This window comes from Helianthus annuus, chromosome 13 (genome assembly GCF_002127325.2).
Source record: "Helianthus annuus cultivar XRQ/B chromosome 13, HanXRQr2.0-SUNRISE, whole genome shotgun sequence".
NCBI lineage: Eukaryota > Viridiplantae > Streptophyta > Magnoliopsida > Asterales > Asteraceae > Helianthus > Helianthus annuus.
Genome location: NC_035445.2, coordinates 164,875,094 through 164,896,660, shown reverse-complemented (window position 1 = coordinate 164,896,660; position 21,567 = coordinate 164,875,094). Strand labels below are relative to the sequence as shown.

Sequence of the window (21,567 nt, the reverse complement as noted above, 5' to 3'; positions counted from 1 at the left end):
AATTTAAGCTTCATGAATGTATTACGTGTGGCATTATTTTATAGTTGTTGTATTTTTTTTCAGCAATGTACTGTTCCGGGAATTTGGTTTAATTTCTATGTGGAGAGTTCCAACAATGCCAATTGGGACCCATACGCTGCTTAGTTTACTTGCTGAGCCTTTGAAACATCCATCAGAAACTTCGATTTCCACCGAGGATCGTGAAACTTCTGATAGTTTGAGAGAGTTTCGTGACTGGGTATGCTTTTAAACAAACACTGGTTTATATATCGACTTTTCATGTTCTATTTAATCTCTCTCTCTCTCTCTCTCTATATATATATATATATACATATTTATGTATATATTTACTTATATATATTTTATTTATTTTACTTATTAGTTGGTACACCATACATAATTTAATAGAAAATGAAAACGTATTATATTTTATAATATGAAAAATAAAAAAATAAAGATTAAGAAAACATCAAATACGATCATAATTAGAAGTAGACTTTTTTCTAAGCAATTAATGTAACATAATATTCTATTTATTGAAGGAATTCATATATGATAAAAACTATAAACAGAATGAACAGTACAATTACTATTCAATTAATATTATCATAGATTTATTATTATTAAATTCATATTACAATAATATTATTATTAAATTCATATTACAATTAGATTATTAAATTAATATTAGAATTAGATTAGAATTATTTAAAATTCATATATGATTAAGAGATGAGCAAATGGTATTGGGTATACGTACCGGTCTCAAATTTACCAAACCGGTGTATTTTTGGTACCGCTTCCGCATAGGTATTCACCGGTTTTTACCCTCAAATACCGGTGTCGCACCAATACCGACCTGTACCGAATCGTGCCATACTAGGTATATTCGGTACCGGTGCCCACTTTTGGGGATTTCGGTACCAGTATTTGCGGTACCGGTTGGTAACGAGCTCATCAAATCCTGTAGCAACGCAGCAATGCAAGTAGCAAATGGTATTGGGTATAGGTACCGGTCTCAAATTTACCAAATCGGTGTATTTTTTGTACCGGTTCCGCACAGGTATTCACCGGTTTTTACCCTCAAATACCGGTGCCGTACCAATACCGACCTGTACCGAACCGTGTCAAACTAGGTATATTCGGTACCGGTACCCACTTTTGGGGATTTCGGTACCAGGATTTTCGGTACCGGTTGGTAACGAGCTCATCAGATCCTGTAGCAACGCAGCAATGCAAGTAATTGCACCGTTTAGATTACTTTTCATACACACAGTAAGTAAACTGTATTTCGTTTGAATGAGGTTTTATATACACAACAACTTATTTTGCTTTCTTTTTTGTCTTTTTCTGTAATGAATGAATTATAGCATGTAAAATTAACTTGAATATTTAGAATATTGATGAGCAAATCGTATCAAATCCTGTAAACGAACCGGTATCGTATCGGTACCAAATTTACTATACCAAATCATTTTCGGTACCAATTTGGTACCCACCTTTTGGCGTTTTCAGAATCGTTACTTTCGGTTCGACACCGGTCTAGCACCATACCTGTATTTATTGATTTTTACCTTCAAATACCATACCGTATTGTACCGAGCATTTTCGATGCCGGTACTTAATTTCGATGATTTTCTGGATCGGTACTTTCACTGCCGTTACCGGTACCGAGCTCATCCATATTTTAACGTGTTAGCACCGTAATAACTGAACTGAAAACAACCGAATTTCCAACGTGTAGGGCGTGTGAGTCCTATTATTATATATTAGGTTATTTAAAATCGTTTTTTTTATGACGGAGTGACTATCCTTACCATGTCATTTTATTTATGTTTTGATATTCGGTATCTGTTTGCCGTTACTGACATGCCTTTTGTAGTCATTGGGTCCCGCCGCAACGCGCGGGCGGCAAATATAACTAGTTAGAAAAAAAAAACAATCCTCTTCAATGGAACGAATATCGATAAAAAGGAATCACATTCGTTTTAAAATCATCTATTTCATTCCTGCATGGTTAACAAACACATAATTCTTAGTAACTGTTTTTAGTGTTTTTAAAGGGTAAGTAGGGAACATTATCCTCTGAGATAATTCATAGTAAAAACATTTTTTTCCTTCTTCATGTTGTAAAGTAACTGATTTTATATTTATTTGCTGTTGGAATGAATTCATATAATATTTTTAGTGTTTTTAAAGGTTAAGTATAATATTATATTATTTTGTACTTTTATAAGGGTATATATGAACTCAGTTCTATATATTATGCATGAGTTCTGGACTATCTTCAAGGTTGAGAGAACGAATTAGTCAAAGAGGACGTTATAACCATAACATGAGAATAATCAATTAGTTTTTCTTAAACCATTTAATTTTCTACCCTAATGCCACTCAGTTTTAATCAGACTCGCAATTTGCTGAGCTTGGAATATATAATCGCTTATTTGAATTGTTCTCTCAGTTGCTGCCACACTCCATTGAGTAATGAATGATATGCTGCAACAATTATGGGATGGTCTTACCATGGTCTATTGGGTTATCCTGTACTTTTTTTTGGCAAAGCTGTGAACTTTGGGGATGGTTTTGTGGAGGTATGTTCTAGATTATATTAATATGAAGTGTTAGAATGTGATTTGGGTCTTGTGTACTTAGTGGCCAGGTGCCAGTAGAACTATTTCATAAATTATCGTACTTTCTCAGACATTTTAAAAGAAAATATGATATTTGTAGGTGTAGGTTGCTACTAAAACATTCGGCGAAACGAGAATGAATTTAACTTCTCAGAAACTCTTTTAACTTCTAGATATTCGCTGCATTCCAAGCTTGTGCTTCCCTTATCTGCTCATTTGATTGTTTTTAGGAGTTAAACTCGGGGCACCAAAGCTTTGCTCGATTGCATAGTGGGTTCTTTGGGTTACCTCACATGTTCTCTATTGTTCAGCTTCTGGGTACTAGATCACTTCCATGGCTTATTCAAGCATTACTGATCATATTTCAACTAAGGTATCTGCATAATTGTATTTGAAACAATGATTAAGTTATAATGTGAACATGGACTAATTGTTTGTTGACTGATTCAGATAACAACCCTTGAACCAATGATAACTGGATTGCAACAAGCACTGCCGAAGTCTATCTGTTTACTCCCATTTGATTGCGGTGTAACAGGTGTATAAACGTTACAATGCTTTTAATATGATATAAAAAATATTTATAAGTTTTTATAGTGGGACCCAGCTGAAGTATTCTTTGTTTAGGGTGTGTAAGGCTTGTGAAAGAGCTTCTTAAGTTGCAATTCAAAGCAGAACTTAAAACAGAGATTTTACATGGGATTAAGGAAGTGGGAAGTGCTTTATATTGGATGGGGTCACCACCTACCCTATTCCATCTATTATTCTCCATCACAGCACGTCGTTTTTCTAATACGATCAACTGATTCTTCTCTAATCTTTCAATTTCTACACCAAACTGTCATATGAGATCTGAAACCCTAACGAATTTTTACATTATTTTGCAGGTGCCGAATAAGTGGGTTACCGCTATATCACAGTTGCCTCCATATCCTAAGGAAATCCTTTTAAAAAAATAATACCAAATTGCCTTGCGATTTCAGTTACAGGTTAGGGTTTCTACTATCACTGACTTCCATCAATTGGTAAATTTGAAATTCTTGATTGTTCGCTCAATCTGAAGTTTTTAAATTACCATGTACTCTCCTAAATATCTTTTTCATTGAAATTGGCAATAGGAAAAAACGATCTCCATGTCTTATTGTCCACTCAAATATGGATTTCTTTTCTTTTTTACTTTGTCCACATTTCATTTTCTAGGTTAAAGTTTCTATATTTCATTAATTTAGTAAATTTGAAATTTTTGATGATTAGTTTTTTTCTTTTTTGATGATTAGCTTTTAGTTTACCATGTTTAGATATGTTTAGACCTGAAACAAAACCTATCATGTGTTGTATAGGATATTTTTTTTTCATCTTACGAGTTTAGTAGACATGGGATTTTAACTTTTAAAATATAATCCAATGTAACATTTTTTTTGTTTAAGCCACATGCTTTAATTTCAAATAAATAAACAATTAACTTAAGGTTTATTTTATTTCTGGATTATCAACAATTCATAGTTTAGACTTTAGCATAAAAGAGGGGATGCCTAGAACACGACAAGTAGGTCAATTATATTAAATAGGTAGGACAATCCTCTTAAACGGATCAATTCTACAAAATGGGTCAAAGAGGTCAGAATTTTTTACAGGGTCAACTTTTAGTAGAGTACATAAAATTTCATTAAATGTATTTAATAGGTCAATTTTATAGAACGGGTCAAAAGATTCTCATAAGTTTTGATAAATAGACGTCCACACTTTTGACATATTTCCATCATTTTAGTCTTATACTGAAAAAGATGGGTTTTGTTTTCTCAAGTAAATCGTTAAATCTACAGGCTTCTTTTACCTTTTTTTTGCTGCATAAAGCTATTTTTAAGTTACAGTTTGGATCACATGTAAAAAACAATTACATGTTAGTGTGTTACAATCAGTTCCTCCTATTTTAGCTTATGGATTTTGGTGTAATGCTCTAAGTGTCGTTTTATCTAGGTTTCTAATCTTAGAAAGAGCCTAAACTTAGTAAACTCAGTAGTTTTGGTATAATGCTTTAAGCGTCTTTTTATCTAGGTTTCTTATCTTAGGAAGAGACTAAACTCAGTAAATTCAGAAGTGGAGCAGGCACCTTCTACATGTTGAATGTTAGTTGTTATATCATGGTTTATACTAGAATGATGTTTCATGTTTGTCACTGAATTGGTTTCTCAATAATTTGGTTTCTTGCTGTTATTTATTTAATATCAGGAGTCTCATATGTTTATGTCATGTGGTATGGTCTTTTATGGGGGTCTATGAGGTATGGACTTTAGTCTAATAAAAACCACCATTTATTTCCATCATGAAGCTAATTCTTCTCTTGTATTTATAAATTTGTGGTGGACTTTCACCCGTGCATGATGTTTTAACTTCTAATTCAAAATATGTGATGTATGTGGGATTTGTAAATAATATTAGGGTTCTGCGGTAGACAGTGGATGTATAAGGCTTACTTCTTTATAATTTTGGTTTACATTGACCTGTAGTTTAGTGTAGAAATAGAATTAATGATTTGTATACCTTAAAATCAACCTGTAAAAGTAAGCTCTCTTATTTTTGGGTTTTTAATTTTATACTTGATTACAATATTATAGGCTTGGGTACAAAGTTTTTTATATTAAAAGAAGTTTACAACACAATATGCGCTAAAGCCAAGTTAGTGTTACACTTGATGCAATATTTAGCTCACAGGTATGGTTTGATTTTAATTTTAAATAGAAATGAATCAGTGTATGTTGAAAAATTTTATTAATGTAATTTAAATTTTCCTACTCAGGTGATAACCTAGTGGAAGTATATATACCTTGTTGGACTTGTTCACATACTGAGGCCATCTCCTTTGTGATTTAGATATGTGTATCTATGGGTTTTATGACTTAATTATTTGGTTCCGAAGTGAACGTAGAAGAGTTATTTATAGGGAAAGTTTTCTTTTGACTCTTTATTTAATTAGTTATTATTTATTTTGATGCTAGATAGATAGGAGTGATGACTTGGAACTAGTTCAGATTGCCTAACTTTTTCTTAGTTTTTAAAATTAAAATAACTAGTTGCCATGCATACGGTTGCTCAACACGCCTTATATATTTGACTATCAATATCAATCTATATTGTGTAGTTCTTGTTATTTGTTAATGTCATAGTCAAAGATGTCAAGTGGCCGAATTGGTTAAGCATGTATGGGTTTTTTAACGTAGAACGGAAGAAAAAAAACCGCGTTATTTGAAAAAAAAAAAAAAAAAATAGTTATATATATTAGATTAAACTGCCAAAATGGACCCTGAGGTTTAGTCACTTTTCTCACTTTAATCTAAAACTCAAATCTTTTGAATCTGAGTCCCTGTGGTTTCAATTTTGTTGTCATTTCCATCCAAAATCAAAATCTGGCCAGATTTTTCAGTTAACATCCAGCTTTTTGTCTTTTTTCTCCATTTTAATGAAGGGTATAATGGTCAGATTTTTTGAATTTGTTATAATAAAACGTTAAAAGACTATGTTGCCCTTCATTAAAAGAGAGGAAAAAGACAATAAATTTGGATGTTAACCGAAAATCTGACCAAATTTTGATTTTGGATAAAAATTGCAATAAAATTGAAAGCACGGGAATCCAAATTCAAAATGTTTGAGTTTTGGACTAAAGTGCCAAAAATGACCAAATCTCAGAGACCATTTTGACAGTTTACTCTATATATTATTGAATTATTTTTTGTGTTAAAGGTGGTTTTATAAAATTTAGATTGGTGACAACCCGTTAGTTTTCTATTAAATGAAATTTAAAAAAAAAAAAAAAAAGTCAGATTGAGATTTAATGGTTTTTCTTCGTAGGTCTTTCACACTACCACAAATTCACATATATCAATTGAGGGTTAGATCAATACTGTTATTATCTAATGGCTAGGGTCTAGGGCTCCTAAAAACAGGGCCTCAATTTTTAGTTTTTTTAAAAAGATACTAGCCTATATCCCGTGTGACACACGGGTTTAAAAAATAAAATTAATAACTTATTATTTAATATGATCTTTTATATCTTAACAATCAAAATAACATCTAAGAGCATTGACATTCGTGTCTTTATCTTCATTTAGATAATTTAATATAAAATTTATTTTTCTCTAAATTATCTTTAGTTTTAAATAACGTATCACGTCCATCTCTATATCTATATTTTGATCTAACTGACAAACACTAATTTTATTATTTATTTTTCTTTCCTACAGACTCACAATCTAAAATATAGTTTATTTTATTTTTCTTCGTTTTAACCGTACACTCTCATCACACTTAAACTTTTTAACTTTGATTTTTCAAACCATATTGCTAAAGCTTTACGCAACCCTATTTTATGAAGTTGGAATTCAAATTACCAACATAGGGTTTAGTGAAACTCTAGCCATATTATTTGGAAAGTAAAACTAAAAAAACCATATCTATATATATTATTATTAATATATTTATATATATTCGCTTCATGATAATATAATAATTTGGTCCTTTTGATTTGATGATAACTTAGGAATTAGGTGTGTGATAACAATATACCTGATAGTATTGCTTTGCATGATTATATAGTTTCCGCTTCCTTTCGTGTAACCTAGGTTATATCCCCGTGAGCTTCACGGGTTATGAGTTTTGTTAAAAAATTTATATCTATAAAAATCTTTATCTACCCGTGTATAACACGGGTTGAACAATTTAAGTTGTATAAAATATAAAAATCTATTAATATACCTTAAAAACACCTGTTATAGTATGCAATTTGACTTATTACCAACAAAGTGTAACCTTTGATTTATTAAAGAAAAAATACAACCTGCTGTAAAGTGCTAGCAACAATGAATAAAATACAACTTGTGAATAATATTTAAGTACAGTTCCTTTAGATAAAAATTTACCAGTTCTTTTAAAACGACCGTTGTCATCAAAGCATTTCGACGAACCAAATCCTACCATGAGCTTGAACACTTGTTGGTGCTTCCCGACATCACATCCAACTTGCACAGTTTGCTTGATATCCACTGTGGTAACTGAAAAAAGAAGTAACAAAGAGATGAGTTTGGCGACCTTACTTTTACATTTTAAAAAACAATGTAGCAAAATTAAATTGGTCGTAAGCTAAGTAATTTTGATGTCACGGGTTATGAGTTGTGTTAAAAAAACCTATATATTGAAAAAAGAAAACCTATATATATAGAAGTATTTTTTGTATGATTTATAACCTGATATCTCTTCATGCTAAGGCCCATATTTGGCAAACCTTGCCAAGAACGAAAAAAAAAGAAATTGAATTACTTAGGGTAATATGTCGAAACATTGGCAATATGCGCTATAGCGTATGACATCAAATGAACTTTTTAACTTCATGGCTGCTTTGTTATTTTGACCCATTGCTGCTTCACAGCTTGTGTAGCCAACTTAGGAACTTGAGCATGTGGAAGTTCAAGAACATTATCCTCTCCTACAACCATCGTTAATCCCACAATTACAATTGTTTTGTACCAATTAAACATTGCTATCATGAAACACCATTATTTGAGTTCATGAAAAGTAAACAATAATTTGGTCAACCTTAAATTGTATATTTATATGCGTCAGACAATGAGATGCAATGCGAAATAAATAGACCAACAGACCTAAAACTAAGACCCAATTCGAAAATGAAAGTTATTATGGGTCAAACATACCTATACAATAGGATAACCTATAAAGCCTATCTACATAACTTAATATGTTATTAAAAAGGATACCTATATATGATCTCCACTTTTATACAGAAGCAACTTCCATTGAATGAGATTTCTTTTCTTTTGCCATTTGATATAGTCACTCTCAAACATCAAGCTTTATGATAAGGAAGGTGACATCCTTCCTACACACCATGGTTGAACTGTGATATGAAAAGCAATCCCAAAAATTCCCTACATTTTTCCACATACAATATTTCAATAAATTTTTATTGACCTATGAATATAATCAACATACACAAGACATAAAATACTAAACTAAAAACAATTAGATTAATTAAACAAATGGCTTACATGTACCAAATTTCATTTTTCAATGTGGAAATTTGAAATCTTCTTGCGTTTTCATTCCATATCAGAAGGTTGAATTTTCATTGAGGCTTAGTTAATTATCTAATTGCAAGTCAGATCATTTAGCTTCCAAAAGTTGACTTTTGAGTTCAAACAGAACTATTTGTAGGGGTGTTCAGTATTCGATTCAAAATCGAAATTCAACTCAATTCGATTTCGATTATCAAGCTTCTAATTCGATTTTAAAATATTCGAATTCGAGTCAAGTAATCAAATACGAATTCATGATTTTCAATTCGATTTGAGTCGAATTAGAATTATACATATATATCTTTTTATATTTATGCTCGGACTGGGAAGCTCAGGCTTACAACGGTCACAATTTCAGATTGCACTGCATCGGCAATCATGCATTCACCGGTCACAATTTCTGCAAGATTCATCAAAACTTTAAGAACTAATTTATCATAATACCATAAAAAATAAAAAATAAATTATAAATAAAAAACCTCTGCTTTACAATTCCACAGAACCTTTCAAAATACCAAACTTCCAACTTCAATTGATGCTAAATCAAAAATCTTTATCAGGAGAGCACCATGAAAAGAGTCACTTACACCGTTTGACGTCTGCTTTCACGCGGAATGCACCCACCGTCCCAAGAAAATGCTACAATCATCAAGATTCAAGGTCATGTCATATTTAGGTGGAAAATATTGTTATTCGAAAATTCAAATTTTCTATAAATAACACATCAAAAGTTAATACTATTGTTTTTGTAGTTGTAATAATTCATTCATTGAAAAGGGTAAAAAAACACATTACCTCCTAAACAATTCAAACAATAGAAACAAACACTAATAATATAATGTGTCAAAATTAACATTATTATGACTAACCATTTAAAATAGAAACGGAAAAAACAAAAACAAAAACAAAAATATAAAAGCTTTTTTTGCCTAAATAGTTAAATGGGCTAACAGGTCAACCCAAACCCAACCTGTTTTTAATACGGGTCAACCCAAACCATTGTTTTAAAAAACGGTTGAGGCGTGCGCCTCGAGGCGCGCCTCAAGGCGAAACAGCCAAAAAACGATTCTGAGGCGCGCCTCAGGGGTTTTATACTGTATGTGCGCCTCAGAGGGGCTGAGGCGCTAAAAAGGTTGCGCCTCAGGTGCGCCTCATGGGTTTTTCATATTTGTTTTTGATGTTTTTGAGTTTTTTTGTCAATTTCAAGCAATTTATGTCTTTTTTATGTGTATTTTTGATTATTTTGATGAATTTGATGATGACTTTAGTTAGTATTACTATTTTTATAAGATATGTAATATTTATATTTATTTTTTAACTCCGCCTCAGGCTTACGCCTCGGTTCGCCTCGAGGCTTACGCCTCGTGAGGCGAAGGGAAAACGCCTCGAAACTCATTTCCGTTTTTTTAAACCTTGACCCAAACCCAACCCTTTTTTTAAATGGGGCGTGCTTGTCGACCAAAACCTGTTCTTTTTCGTGTTGGGTTCGGGTCGGGTTTCGGGTCGTGTCAAGACCCGTTGGTTGAGGTCACAAAATACAATTTTGTTAACAAACCTGTAAAAAGACCTGTCGGTCCATCGGTTTCACCACCATTGGGGACTATCCGGAATTGACTTTCACTAACTCCGCCCATCACAACGTCATCTAACGCGCCCCATGGCAGGTCTCGGGATGTACTTTCTGGAGAAAAGAGAAAAAAAGACATTACTTATTATCCCCAAAAAACAAATCATAAAGATTACTCTCCTTGACTTTTATGGTCAAAGGTCAAACAACCTTTTTGATAGTTGACAAAAATCACACAGTTTCATAATACCTTCAAATCCAAAGACTAATTTTCCAGCTTTTAATCCAAAATTTTCCTTTAAGGCTTTAATCAGATTTTGCTTTCCGATATATTCCACCAGTTCAGGTGAATCACCCTTAATCTGCTTGCATCAATCAGAAAAATATCAGATCAAATGAATACGAATTTCAAACACTTGTTTGTAAACTTTTAATTCGAAAATCATACCAAAAACAAATGATGAAATTCGGTTTCGGATCCAAACCATATTGAGAGCCCTAAACCGAATAAAAATTAAATCCACATACAATAAATAAGTAAAACAACAAAGGGCCTTCAGACTCACTTCGGTTTCGGATCCCAACCATATTAAGGGCCTTAAGACTCACTTCGGACCAAATCCTTAAGTATACCGTGAACCTGAAACCAATAAAGAAGTAAAACAACAAAGATTTCAAGTTCTATGATTGTTATGCTAATGAGAGACTGGAGGGCCACACTATAACCCTAATATCATTTCAGTTAATATATATTTTAACAAATGAAGGTGAAAGCAAGAATCGAATGGCAATAGGTTAAGCACTTGAATCAATTCATACGAAGAGGTGGATGTCATCAACTCTGTGATAATGTCATCAAATCTGTGAAGAAGGATAATTGCATTAAAAAATTACAAAAAAAATTGAAAAAAGAAAACCGGTTCTTTTTTTTTTCTTCTGCTTCGAATCCCTGGTAATGTTTACAATCTTCATTACACAAACCAAACTAAAAACCGATGGAACATGTAATTAGAGGAGAACTTACCGGAGCTTCGTTGGTGACTTCGCCGGAACCCTAGCTACCATCGCGGGAAGCGGCGGCTAGGGTTTTCTGGCATTGTCTTTCTCCTCATTTTAACCATGGAACCGTCAACAATGTATGGTGGCTGTTAAGGACCACCACTGTCACACCGTATAGAAGCCTGTAACCGGATCATCACCACCATCACTCTCTCCCGTCCCTCAAGGGTTGCAGACCTTCATCGATCTGGTGAAATCCTCACAGATCTGGTCATGAAACGGCATCTGGTGAGAGAATCTTGAATGATATTCTTGATGATGAAGTTTTGTGAGATCTGTGAGATGTGGGAGATTATGAAGATGAAAGAATAGTGAAAGAATGAAGGAGAGAGAAGGAGCGCTATGGTTTTTAGGGTTTCGAGAGAATGAAGGAGACTGAAAGGGGAAGAGAGAAATAACTCGGCTTCTAGGAGAGAGAGAAAGAGAGACACACGTGATTTGAAATTGAAATTTGAATTGAAATTTTGAACCTGACCGCCCAGTTTGCATGAAACAAAAGTCTATCCAGTATACAGTATACAGTATTAATAATACATAAAAATTCAAAAATCTCACAAATTGACACATGGAGTAAAGGAGGTTTGGACAAGTGTCTAGGTGGAGTGAGGTGATGACAAGTGTCAAAACCTAGTTGTTTTATTAGGTATAGAGATATATGTCTTGGGCTACGATGCATCTTAGTTTGGATTTGGGCTGGAGTAGAGAAGCAACGGACCTTGATGTTACTTTTTGTTCTATGCTATGTTGTAAAATTCACTTAATTGTTACCAATTGACTAGTTCAGTGATTATCTTTGATTCTTTAGTCCAATCATAGAATAACTGAATAAATTTAAATAAAAAAATTTCTTAAAAGGGCCCCGACTTTTTTATTCGTTTGGGGCCTTAAAAACGTTTGACTGACTCCGATAATTGGCTAAATGGCTAATTGTGTTACTCATCTCATACTTTGAACATATTTTCTTTCAACGATTCATACTAACTGAAAGTTTACTCTGTTAGTTTTTACTGATGTTGATTGCCACATAAGCAGTACATGTCATAAAAAATTTGTAGCATTAGCAATCTATATTATCTAAATTTTGATTTATTTACCACATAAATAGTCACATGCGGCTAGCCCACATGGTAGAGACCTATGTCTCTTAGAGAAGAGATCCTAGGTTCAAGCCTAGGCAAGGGTGTAATTTAGATTTATTGGTGTAATTTATAGTGGGAGTAAGATTTGCCATTAAAAAAGTAATTCACATCATCAAAACTTTGACTTTTTTGCCATATAAGCGATCCATACCATCAAAACTTTTATTTTTTCCATACTAGTGGTCACGTTAGCAAAAAAAATAACTAAGTTAACTTTTAGTTAGTAAGAGATCGCTAAATGAAAATATATTCAAAGTTGAGACTGTCTGTAAACATTTTCTGAGTTGAGATTAATCCCGACCAATAAGTTAAAGTTGGAATTAGTGAATCCAATTTCCCTTTTTAAGTGGGAGTAAGATTTGTCATTAAAAAAGTAATTCACATCATCAAAACTTTGACTTTTTTGCTATATAAGCGGTCTATATCATCAAAACTTTTATTTTTTCCATACAAGTGGTCACGTTAGCAAAAAAAATAACTAAGTTAACTTTTAGTTAGTAAGAGATCGCTAAATGAAAATATATTCAAAGTTGAGACTGTCTGTAAATATTTTCTGAGTTGAGATTAATCCCGACCAATAAGTTAAAGTTGTAATTAGTGAATCCAATTTCCCTTTTTAAGTGATCCTAACATTTATCTACCAAAACTAGCGATTGTGAAAACAAGTTATTGCGAAAACTGGCTATGCATGCGAAAACTACTATTGTGGATATTACGAAAACTAGCTATGTATGCAAAAACCATTATTGCGAAAGTTCAGAAAGAAAAAGATAATATTTGTGAAATGGATTAGGGTTTGTACAAAAGTATTTATATTTTTTTTTTTATTAAATTAGCATTTTTATTTCATTCCAATCATCAGGGCAAATTACATAAGGATAGCAGGTAGACGAGCAACAAACTGTGCCGCCATCCCTTTCTAAATACAAAACCCTAATCTACTAAAAACAAAGCCCCGCCCCTGAGGAATTTACATAAACTACCCTAGACTATAATCATTTACTTTGTGGACTAAAAATATTTTCTAACAATCACTATTGTTTACTTAAAACATTAAAGGATAATGCCCTGATTGGGTAGGGTAGGGGTTCTAAATGGGCCGTGTTCGTGAGTTGGCGGGTTTAACCCGACTCGAATCCGAAAATTTTAGATGAACTCGAACCCAACACGAACCCGAAAATTGTGTCATACATATGAAGCTGACCCGAATATTCGCATGCTGACCCGAAACTGACCCGAATATTTGCATGTTGACCCGAACCCGACCCGATCAACCTCATTTTTTTTCCAGCAAATAAATATATTAAAATTAACATCTACTATACAAAAACACAAATTTATATAATAAAATTACATCAAAATCATAAAATCTTATGTCTATTTCTATTTTTAAGTTATAAGTATAACATAAAATACACACCCGATTTAATTTATAACATAAAACATATTGTAAAAAAAAAATATAATATAATAGAAATGGGTTAAACAGATCAACCCTCCGATCAAACACCTTTTTAGTGTGGTTTATCCAAATCCTAACGAGTTCTATTAACCTAACCATCTTTTAAAGTTAAAATAGAAATGGATGTTAGGTTTTCTAGTTTACATGTAATTGTTTGATAAACATCTATGTTTTTTCTTTTAATTTGTATCTTAGAGTAGTAATACTTAAAAGAAAAGCAAGTTAAACCGGTCTTTTTTTTTGCCAATCCGTATATATAGGTGTCTATTTTTTGTTTGTGTTTGAAACAATATTCGAGTTCGTATCATGCTAAGGTTCATGCTAGGTTTAACATATCAATACACTAACACGACTCGTTTAATAGCATTCATAGTCTATGCCGGCGAGGTTATTAATTTTTAAAGTATTAAAAATGTATCAAATCCAAGTATGCAAACACCTATTTGATTTCATCAAACTTCCACACCAAAAACAGTCGATCCATATATGTTCCTTTCAATTAACATGTGTTTATCTTTTAATGATGTTCACACATGAGTACATGACTAACCCACAATAAACGATATTTGATCTCTTGAAGTAAGCAACAACATTTCAATTGCATAAAAAAGTTGAAAAAGTAGCAACATTTCAATCGCATAAAAAAGAGAAAAAAAAGCACAACAACAATAAAAATAAGTAAGTTCCGTAACACACGAAACAATACAACGAGGAGAACAAATGAAGGGAGATTAACCGATTTTAGGAACCTTTTTAACAATGTGGTTATCATCAACAAAAACCCTAACCCTGTCACACCGGATATCAGTTGTCACAAAACTCCCTTCCTCCACCACGATTGCATCCACCTTATGATTTTCGCTCTCGATTATAGCGGCTGCTGCTTGACCACTCGCCCCAACTAGCTCGGGCCATGATTTCTTGCCCTTAACTATAGTTCAAAAAAATCACAAAAATTTGCTCAACATAAAGTGTCTAGCAACCTCAAAATAAAATGTAAATCTTACCATTTTTGCATCTGCTAGCCATTTTTCTCCCCTTTTAATTGCTTTGAAATTGCTCTAAATTTTGATGTGAAGTAGAAAATTGTGGTTCACTATTTATAGGCGAAGATGGTCAAATGCTTCTTCATGATATGATTTTTTTTTTTTTTTTTTGTTTTTATGTTAGTTGTCATCTTTACTAGCTTTTTTTTGATTGTCAAGACTTAACACTTGTCGTTCTTTTTACTCATCAAGACATTATTATATATAAAAATATAAAATCTTAATTGTTTGATAAGAGGGACAATAATATATAACTTTTGATATGTAACTGGTCAAATACCATACTCGGCACTTAAAGTTGGAATAATAATCTCTATCTCATTTTTTTTTATTACAAAATGTATAAAATAATCTCTTACATGATGGTATGAGCTGATCCGAGAGTTAGCACACTGATATCTGGGCCAAACAAAGTGCTAGAAAATTGACCATCTTAAATAGGGTATAACTTTCGGTACATTGATAGTTATTGAGCTCATTAGTGAAGGACGAAAATGTCTAATCAACGACCAGATCATTGATAAGGAGCCAACCACTGAGCTAGAATTTTATCGTTTGAAGCCTCGATTTCGAACATACCAGTTTTCCCATAACTGTAGCAATGCACCCATGAATTATTGGTTGGGGTGCGGATGAGGAGTTCAACCATATTTTTAAGGGGTGCGGTCGGCTTTTTTGCCTAAAATATACACTAATTTTTTTTTTCAAGGGTTGTGCCCGTCCACTTGGGTCTGCCCCTGGTAGCAAATCTGAATTATTTTCTTTTAATTGTAAAAACTAACTAAAACTCGTCATTTGATTTGAGTAATTTACGTATTTATTTAAATATATATATATCTAACCAATTTCAGTTTTCTAAACTTCAAATTCGACATATCAAATATAGATTTACCCTATAGAATGATATATTTTTCTATTAGAAAGTTTGTGTGCATTTTGTTAAAAAAATGGAAAAGGAAAGTTCGGTTAATGGATTTTTGTAATTATCTTAAAGTTTTATTAAGGAAAGTTCGGTTAAGTAGACAGCCAAATAATGCCGACTATTTGAATGTTATGGCCGGCCAGGTTAGTCACTAGTTGATGGATTGGCACCCTTGTTTTTTTTTTTTTTTTTTTTTTGTTGCTTAATTTAGTGATAGGTCAATACTAATTAAATTGTTTGACTCAGCAATTATAGGTTTTAATTTTTAAACACTATATATTTTAATTTTTAAACCGAAAAGAAAAAAAGCGTTAGCGGCCTAACTCACCCGAGCTAAAATAATTTTTTTGCTAATTATGGTTTTGGTCCATGTGGTTCATCAAAAATCTTAGTTTCAGTCTGTATTTCTTAACTTTGTTGTAAGCTTGAATTTATGACAATAAATAAAATGATTTACTTAACACCAATGGTAACGAATAACAAGAAATATCAATAAAACCATCAATAGGACACATATATGTATCCTTAAGATTTTGTAACACTAGTGAGGATTGGAATAACGATCACGAGGATGATGATCAACAAAAGTATGATCCCAAAACACATACACTTTCTACTTTGTTTTTGGTACCCTTTCGCGGTCTTGAGGTTCTTCGTGCCATCATTCACGTAATGGGCCGCGTTCATCACGTGATGCTCGATATCATCCATTTTTTCGCCCTGAGCCTCTACCATCACCGCCATATCTAAGAACACTTGGTGGAGCTCCAACAGGCTTGTTTCGATCTCCTTTGCTGCGTCGTGGCGGTCTTGTATCTCTACTACCGTCTCCAACACCTTTCCTCTACCGTGTTCCTATAAATCCGGTAAAACGACTCATAAATCCACTTTTCTAAACCATCTAAACCGACTAAACCGTCCAAACAGAAGAAAGTCGGCTGGTTTAAAATATATAAGGAACTTAGAATCGACCGTGTTTAACATTTATTATTAATATTATTATTTTTAATTAATTTAGGAATATGAAATGTATTAAAAAAATTGTGTTTGTAATACATACAAGATAATTATATTTTTTAATATCCAATATAAAAAATGTGTTAGTAATATATTTCTTTCTTTTTTCTTTTTTTCTTTAAATCGCAAAACTGGCAAAACTGAACCGTTAAATAGTAAAACAATAAAAGCAGTTTGGTAACCAACCTGGTCGATTCGGTTTGTATTTTTCTAAAACCGTGGTTACCAGTTCGGCCCAAAGTTTGCACCAAAACCGGCCAAACTCGACTAGGGTTATTTTTTTTATTCGGAATAAAAAGTTACCTATTATATATATTATTTCCTGAAAATTACTTATATTTTTTAGTATTTATTTACTACAAAATTGTGTTTGTTTTTTTTTAATATCATTTTTTTGGTTTAAAACCTTAAAACTGACAAAACGACCAAAACCGAACAGTCAAACCATAAAATGTGGTCGGTTATAACCCATATCCGTCCGGTTCGGTTTCTATTTTCTCAAAACCGTAAGTTACTTTCTACCCAAAATTTACGTAAAAACCGACAAAACCAGACCGTAAACACCCCGACCCCACACAAACAATAAACAATTTTAATACCTGAATTGCTCTTGACATAAACTCTTCACCCCCTTGCCCATCACTCCCACTATTAATAATCTTCTCAATCACTTCCTCATTCGCCTCTTCTCCGGTGACCGTAAAATACCTCCGGCCGACCGTCTCCTTATACTCGCTCATCATCCGCTGCCGGAGCTCCTGAAAATCCATCATCAACTCCTTCAACTTCTTCCTCAACCCATTAGCCACCGCGGTTCTAGTCCTATCAACCGGGGTCCCCATTTTACACCCGGACAACCGCCTACTCTCCGCATTCGCCCTATCCATCTCCTCAAGCCGCGATTTAATCCCCTTCGCCTTTTTCAAAACCGAAACTATGTCCCCGTTTATCCTACGCCTATTCGACTTTAGGGACTCGGGGTTGTGGAGTGATTTGGAGTCCTGGTTGGCTACCTCGAGTTGGGTAAGGGTTTCGCGTATCGAATTCATCTCTTGTTTGACGAGTTCGGCTTCGTTAAGGAACGCGGTGAGGTTGTGATCGGGTTGTTGGATGGGTTGCATTTGGAGGTCGGGTTCACGGCCCGATTCGAGATCGAGATCGAGATCGGGGTCTTTCATTGAGGCTTTTTTGAGATCTACATAGCTCATGAAGGATTTTGTGAGTAAATCGTTCATGTTGGATGAATTTTTGGTAAGGATCAGGGGTTTGATGGGAGTGAAAATGGAAAGTGGGTGTTTGAGTTGAGATGAAAGGGGGTTTTTGAAAGGGAAGTAGCCGTTGGAGTTTGAAAGTAACGGCTCTATTCAGATTTGGAAAAGTAATTATTATCTTTTTTATGAAATTATTTTGCATAAATAATATACTGGCGTTTTTTTTTTAAGTGATGTATATTTTTTTTTGGTTACGTTAACTTAGCTTTAAATTCTTTAAATTTAAATTCGCTTTTTTTTTTTAATTTCTTTCTCAGTAAAAAGTTTTAAGTACAAATGAAAGTGGTATTAAATGAGTATAATTATGTTGGAATCAAATATCAAGTTTTATTTTATTATACACAAATTTAAATTTACTTTTTTTTTTTCATTTTCTTTCTCACGAAAGTATGTTAATATGCATTTAAGTGCAAATCTGTGTATATATTATTTTAATCATGTTTTACTTTTAAAACAAAATTATATGACTAGTTTTCGAGATCTAGCTTATTTTGAGGTTTGGTCATAACCAGAGGCGTACCTATCCTATAAGATGGGTGGGCGGCTGCACCCTTTAAAAAAAATTAGTGTTATTTTTTACGAAAAATCCTGACCGCACCCTTTGAAAATTTTCGTCCGCACCCTTTAGAAAAACGTTAGGAATTTATATAAAAGAAATTGTGAACACGGATTGAAACCCGACCCAATTATGTAAACAAGCTAGCTCACTAACCCTTTTATAAAACTTGAATTCATTCCATCAAGCCCAATAAGTTAATATAAATTCAAGCCCAACTCAAATACAACTTTAATTAAACAAAATTAGTCCAATTTACAAAAAAAAAAAAAAAAAGACCCAGTCGACTGTCAGCTTTGTGCGACTCACGCCCTCCCTTTGCCTCACCTCACTTCCAGCGACACCCCCACCCCGACGGCGACAGCAACATTCCGACGAATAATAGCTTAATTCCGGGCACGAACAAGTACATGTTTTGTTTTTTGTTATTTTAATGTTTATGTGCTTTTGTTCAAGACTCGTGAGATAATAGGATCGGTTAAAACAATTTAAACTTTTATGTGTTTTGAGGTAATTTGGGGTTGTTCTAGTCTTTATAGGATGAGTTTGTTGTTTCTTAATCTCTTATTGATTATATGATTCTAGTATATGGTTTGAAAAGTTGAAATTTAAAACTTGAAAATTAAGGAATATTGATGGTTGAACACTCAAAGATTTTAGTTTGATGTTTTTTTGTTTACATGACCCGATCCGACCCGACCCAAACCAAATTTTTTATTTATATATCTAGGCGGCCTAAAATTTTTAAAAATATTTCGCAGTCCAATAGAAAAATTCTTGTTCATAACTATGAGAACTTGTAGAATTAGTGTAGTTCTGGTGTTTTGTCTTTATTACGAGTTTGCAACTTAATTTAATTGGATGTTGAAAATGAGTGTAAACATAAGTTAAATAACCATTTTTATTTTTATTTTAAAAGTTATCAAATTTTAAAATTAAACTTCATATCTCTCTTCTCTTAGACTGGGTGATATGGTCGGGACCAAGCTGCTGGACACCTTTGTGGCCTTTCGGTAGCGGGAATTCGGGAAATACCATGTCGACCCCCTCGGTCCCGCATGTATTTGGGGAGATCATCACCAGCGTCTGACGCATATCTATCTTTTTTAACTCAACCTTTTAACTGTTGTCCGTTATTTTATCGCTAAATCCACAACTCATAATAAAAACAGATAAATTTTGTTTATTTATTCTGAATGAACATATTTAACCATAATTTTTTTTACCCCAAATCATATTTTCTCTCTTACGTTTTCTTCAAAGAAATGGATCCAAACAACCAAATAGCCTCAACAATCCATTTCAACCGTCCAGGTTTATCTCTAAAGTGGATCCATCGTTATTCCCCCCACAATTATCATTCACCAATTGTACCCGAACGCTTTCGAACAATTCTAACAATCACACGAAGTTGAACCCGAGGTTGTTTCGCAAACCCAACAAGATGAACATTAGGTCATTCGCGAAACCTAGCCAACATTGTCAAAGAATAACAAGACAAGATAGCGGGTACAAAGCAAATATGAACAATCCTCCGATAAGGAGGCTAGGGTATCACAAAGCTCAACCGAGAAAAGGCATTAGCACGCGCTTAGGTTAATATTTCGGAGGATCCCAAGAAAGTTATACTTTTTATATAAATATTAACATTTTTTTTCTATAATTGTAGGTAATTCACAAACCAGTATGAGTTTTTGGAAACATGTTCCGGTTATATTTCATGTGTTATTACAACGTGAGCCATTGTGGGATATGCACATGAAAACATCAAAGTTTAACGTTATTTACAACACTCCACTAATCAACCTGAAGCTGCATAAACACCCACGATGAATACAAGGTGACTAATGGCCAATACACTACAAGGAGCCGTTTCCCTGTACCGGGGTTTGAGATATTGTCAGGCGTTCTCTGAAGTGGGCACGCTTGTGCCGAACGAGGTTAAATCAACGAAAAGGACTAAAACGTCCTAGTAAAACGAATTTAATACTGGTGGTTTAGATGTGTGTTGCAACATTGACCTTAATATTAAGGAGTGTGAGAATGAGGTGGTATTGGGATAACCGCAACGTCTCATCAGGAAGGACAAAAAAAGACACACATCGTCATTGAAAGCTAGCTAAGAGTCCAAAGTGAATTGCTTAAGGGGTAAATTCAACCAATTTCACGAGTTATAAAGTGTAGAGACTTTGGTTGAAGCATACGTTTAGTCAAGAAGCCGCTGAGATATGTGGTTTTTATTTAAATAGTAAGTAGTTTGTTTATTATAAATGAATTAAATTTTATATGTTTTATTTTTATTTTAGTTAAAATTAATAAAATTTAGTTGTATTAGAAAATATATAAAAAAAGGTGAGAGATGTAGGATGGGTATAACATAGGTTGAGTGGTGAATGTGAGGAATTGTAGAAGATGGTGATGTGACATTGAGGTGACAATGAATAATGAGTATAGCGCATAACATTATTTACTATTTGCATTAGATTGTATAAATTTGATCTACTTTACGTTTCAGCGTCACCGCAACGCGCAATACCATTTTTAACTTTAAAAATATATAACTATGTACTTATTTTCATGTGCGTGTCGGTATAAGTTCAAATCAGTGTTCGACGTAATTTTTTTTCGCAAATAAGTTAGGTCAAATATATACGTGTTCGTGCTATTTTTTATGTACCTCTTCAGTTAACTACATTTTGTTTAAAAACGATTCAGGTATTGAGTGTACATATCCTACTTAGTTTACATTTGGACCATTTGGTGGAGAAAATGTTTAGAGTAAATTTTCATTTTGGTCCCTGAGGTTTGACTAAAA

The 21,567-nt window shown here is 33.2% G+C and overlaps 2 protein-coding genes across 2 annotated transcripts; both read right to left on the bottom strand.

Annotated features, from left to right (window-relative positions):
- Positions 1-8,402: 8,402 nt before the first annotated feature.
- Positions 8,403-11,757, bottom strand: LOC110903533. The gene is made up of 8 exons (XM_035981721.1): positions 11,305-11,757; positions 10,847-10,920; positions 10,729-10,778; positions 10,531-10,642; positions 10,269-10,394; positions 9,301-9,352; positions 8,687-9,113; positions 8,403-8,566 (listed from the first exon to the last, which is right to left on the bottom strand). Exons 1-7 carry the CDS (start codon positions 11,343-11,345, stop codon positions 9,098-9,100), a joined length of 471 nt encoding a protein of 156 aa, XP_035837614.1. The 5' UTR covers positions 11,346-11,757; the 3' UTR covers positions 8,403-8,566; positions 8,687-9,097.
- A 4,621-nt stretch (positions 11,758-16,378) lies between these two features.
- LOC110900212 (syntaxin-related protein KNOLLE) lies at positions 16,379-18,227 on the bottom strand. Its single transcript, XM_022147118.2, has 2 exons — positions 17,525-18,227; positions 16,379-16,763 (listed from the first exon to the last, which is right to left on the bottom strand). Exons 1-2 carry the CDS (start codon positions 18,158-18,160, stop codon positions 16,434-16,436), a joined length of 966 nt encoding a protein of 321 aa, XP_022002810.1. The 5' UTR covers positions 18,161-18,227; the 3' UTR covers positions 16,379-16,433.
- Positions 18,228-21,567: the final 3,340 nt, after the last annotated feature.